Genomic DNA, 4,528 nt, shown 5'->3' with positions numbered 1-4,528 from the left:
GTTTTTTGCAGGCTAATTTTGCAAGCTGGGAGCCTTGTCATGGCCAATTCCAGTTCCGCCACCCTTGGAAACAATACCTTCAAATTGGAGCTCTAACCCGCGAATGCGCCTACCGAATAGACGCCCTTAGTAGCTACCTCAACTCTGATGTTCAAGTAAGACACATAAATAATGGACCAAAAAAGTTGGTCCATTTCAAACAAAGGGCAACTTTACTTGCCCTCGGCTATCAGCGTTTTTGTAATCATAATCTTGAACGTTTAATTTTTGCAATGTCCGTATTCCAAAAAAAATTTTCTTTCAATTTTATCTTTCCATTAAGATTTTCAGTCAAATCCTGACAAAGAATGTCAAAAGTAGTGTTGGCCGCTAACGGTGAGTCTAATGACACATGACCAAACTATGGATTAGGTGATTCACGGGCATTTCACCCGTTCTATTTTTTTATTAGTTTCTTTTTAATAAAGGAAAATTTGTATTTTTATAAATTTTTTAAGAGTATAAGAAACATTTCACTTACTTACCGTTTTATTTAACCTTAACGGTACAATAAAATACCGTATTACAAAAATTAAAAATTCAAGATTATGATTGCAAAAGCGCTGAAAGGTTGGGATAAGCAAAATTTTCCATTACCCATATATTCAATCCCCAGCTTCGTATGATCTTCCTATGCAGTCGCAGGCGTCGCCGGAAATTCGCAGTAAAATCCAGGAGGCATGCACAGAAATGAGCCTGGAATGCGGCAAGGCGCTGAAAGAATTATCATCTGCAGTACGAACAATGAGCCAGCAGTCTTCCGCCGACCGCCACGTTTCAAATTCAAAAGCCGCCGCCGGGAATCTTGAATCAGTGCTGAGATCAGGCTTATTTGAAGACGCCGACGACCTCTTAGCAGTGATTCCGGCGGCGACAGTGGCTTCACTGCTTATTGATGTTGTCGGCTGCACCGAGAGAATCCGTGACGCCGTTAATGAGCTGGCCTCTGTAGCAAATTTTGAGAGTGTGAAGCCTAAAGCCGTCTTGCCGGAACAATCACTTTTAGAAGATGTTAAACCGGTCTCCGAGATTGAATGCCCTCATGTTGTTGTAAGGGTCGGTGGGCCAACTTCAGGTTCACCGGAAAATTACACTCGTCGGCCGGAACCATTGACTGGTAATAAACAGGCAGAGATGTAAATAGTCAAAATAGGTATCACTAGTATATCTAACGATGATAATATCCCTGAACTCAATTCTTGTAAAGTTTGGGTGCTATGTTTGAGTTAATTACCAACAGAATGAAAAAAGATTAAAGAAATAAATAATTAATTAAGTTTTACCCTAATTACTGAGCTAACTATTTTCTATTACTGTGAAATAAATTTTCGAATTTTTGTAAAGGTGCCACGTCACCATCGCCGCCATCGTCTGAGTTAACTCAGATCTTAACATTATTCTGACTTAAGCATTGAAACTATTTTTATTGGCACCCATTGGCAAGCTCTCGTGCTTTTATCCTTTCTGTTTCACACGTGTGAATTAATCGAGCGTTTGGCGGTAAGAACCTGTTCTTACAATAACAATAATCTTTATAATTACATTAATGCTCTAATTTCTCAAATTCTAAATATGGTCGCAAACAATGACAACTTACCTAAATTTGATGATTTTACAAAGTTTAATATATGTTTTAAAATTATTCATTGAAACACAACATTAAAGAACTTGTAGTGCCTTAAAGGACATTCTGTTGACTAAAAGTCTCAAACCAACGGCTCTTGTTTTTCCTAAGACACTACAAGTTCTTTAATAATGTTGTGTTTGAATGAATATTTTGCTTTTCCTAAGGACAATCTGTAGTATCCCCTTTAGTGAAGAAAAGGAATATTTTGCCAAGTAGAACTGAACAAACCTACTACCAAATTCTTAAAAAATGGAGTTAAGAGTTAGGTGTTTGCTGGCCGCAAGGAAGAAAGGTGGTGAAAGAGAGCTGCAGAGAAAGAGAACGAGAAAGAGTTTAAGCTTTCGAGATAAATAATGATTTAACATATCAAATAGAGCTGTGCTTCTCCGTTGCTGCCTGTATTGGAGATTTTGTTTTTTTTTTAGATTTTAGTTTTGATTTTTTGATTTTTAATTTTTGTCCTGGTCTTTAGGTCGAGGACGTGAGTTGTTTTCCTGACCTTTTAGGCCGAGGAAGAGTAGTTTTTTTTTTTTTTTAAGCTTATTTGTTCTTGATGAAGTGCAATGCCCTTGTGGAATTTAGAAAGCAACTTTGCTAGCACACAAAATAATAATGAATTTAGAAAGCAATTCATTCGGCATAGTCAAGCTAAGTTTGTTGTGATCTATTGCCCAAATCACCAATGATCCACGGCCGAGTATGATGTAGCCCTTCATTGGACTTTCATGGTTAGTTTATCGGCAACTCCCGGTTTTCGTTCTCTAGTATTTCTTTGGTTGCCATTGTCAACCGTTATCGCCAGCACCAGCTTGTCCCGCATTTACCTACTTAGCCTGTCTTTTAATTCATTTCCTTTACAAACTCAAGTTTTCAGCAATTTTTAGCTTAAGTGAAGGGGGTGTTAGAATATAGAAAAATGATAGAATTTATTTCTTTTTCAACCATCTCTATAGTGAATAGAGGAATTCACTATTGAATTTGACACGAATAATTTCTCTATAATATATGTTCCATATAGACCAAAACCAAAACCAAAAACCTCACAAATCCTTCCGACACCTTAGCTCTTGTAGGATTTTCAGTACAGCTTCAACCTAGTTGTTACAGTAAATCAAAGGTTTTCTAATATTCTTCTTGTCTGTCAAGCTTTCCATTGCTCTGTCAATATATATATATTATGCAGTAGAAAAGGTTTTTTTTTAGTGATTTTCTTGCATATAATCAAAGTTAGGCTGCAAATAAAAGAAAATCACAACAGAAGTTAAATAAGATCAAATGATAAGCACTGATCTGGAGATAGCAGATATAAAACAATGACATTATGCTGATGAAACTTTATTCTATATTCATTCGACAAACCGAAGGGGCAATTCACTTTTCTTTGTTTTTTTTTTTATTATTATTATTCTGAAGTATAATACAAATGCATAAGTTGCTTGAACATGGGTCAGACTCCACATCAACCACACAAATTAAATGAACAGGACCAGTGGTCAGCAGAAAAAGCAAGAAGAAGTGGGATTTGAGCTGTCGTGCACTAGGATCTTGCTTCTGGTAGTAAAAAGTTTTTTATATTTTTATATTTTTATATATTTTATTCCGATATTAGCAGCAACTTTTCTAGTGATTTGTAAGAGCATGTATCAGTTTGAGACACCCATACACTTTCATAGGAGTTTCGCCTACAAATCTAAAACTTGTCTAGGTTTTGAAATACCCTTTCCTATCTTCTCATATAAAAAACAAAACTATATAATATAATATAATATAATATATAATATAATGTGATCACTTAAGGGCACTTTCCTGCTTTTATGATGTTAAAGCAATGGAAATGAAAAGCCCTTGGGACAAAAAGATAAGTGCACTTCCACATCAATTGCAGATTCTTTGAAAATCGTGACCTATTTTTTTGACTTTTATGTTGCACATATATTCTTTATCAAGAGAACCGTACACCATGATTGACTCTAGTTTTAGTTTAGGGTTTATTTAATTATTATTATTATTTATTTATGAAGATGTTTAGAGTTGCATTAACTAAATGAAGCCTATTATGGTATCTGCCTTAAGCTCCATTCATTAATATTTAAATATGATTCATGGCATATGACATGTCTTAAATTTTTATTTGTTAATCAGCTGGCTTTTAGGCCATTAAGTATATATACTCTTTCCCTTTCTTCTCCTTAAAAAAAAAAAAATTAAATTCAAAAGAAATTTATAATATCAATTTTATTATTAAAATTTAAAGTTTATGCATCTAATGATGCATATGATACTAATGTTAACTTGAATTTAAAAAAAAAAAAAAAAGAAGCTTGAATAATATATCATTATATACACCATTAGATGCATTAACTTTAAATTATAACCATGAAATAGAAAGGATCCTTGTCCTCACTCTCTCTCAATACATCTTAGTTGAACATGACATTTTTTTGGGGGTAACATAATATTTATAAATTCTGCGTATAATTACCACCCGGCTAACAATTTAAAATTAGGGCTGGTTCAATAGATTTTAGTTCTAAGGTGACAAATTTAAGTGGGGCTTTATTTATATTTAAATATAAAATAAATAGTTTTAAAAGTTTAATTCCTTTTATGTATAATTTTAAGTTCTAAGGTGACATATAATTCTTTTTATGTATAATATAATTTGCGTATAGCAAAATTTATTTTATTTTAAAAATTATGTTAATAAATGAACTTAGCCAATACGTTAGTTTTAATTTTATGAGTATAGTTAACTTTTTTAGAGGTGCCATTAACGTGACTTTCTATTTCTCTTTCTTTCCCTCTAAAGTTTCAATATATATATATATATATATATATATATATATATATATATATATATAT

At 33.1% G+C, this 4,528-nt stretch overlaps 1 protein-coding gene across 1 annotated transcript in view; it reads left to right on the top strand.

The window, feature by feature from the left end:
* LOC132164339 (aluminum-activated malate transporter 2-like) overlaps nucleotides 1-1,271 on the top strand; it is a 3,133-nt gene extending 1,862 nt beyond the window's left edge. Inside the window, exon 6 of the mRNA XM_059574836.1 lies at nucleotides 685-1,271. Within this exon, the coding sequence (XP_059430819.1) occupies nucleotides 685-1,179 (495 nt within the window). The 3' untranslated portion in view covers nucleotides 1,180-1,271. The remainder of the gene's footprint in view (nucleotides 1-684) is intronic.
* Nucleotides 1,272-4,528: the final 3,257 nt, after the last annotated feature.

The sequence above is a fragment of the Corylus avellana genome, chromosome ca10 (genome assembly GCF_901000735.1).
Source record: "Corylus avellana chromosome ca10, CavTom2PMs-1.0".
Lineage (NCBI taxonomy): Eukaryota > Viridiplantae > Streptophyta > Magnoliopsida > Fagales > Betulaceae > Corylus > Corylus avellana.
This window is presented reverse-complemented; position numbering and strand designations above follow the sequence as displayed.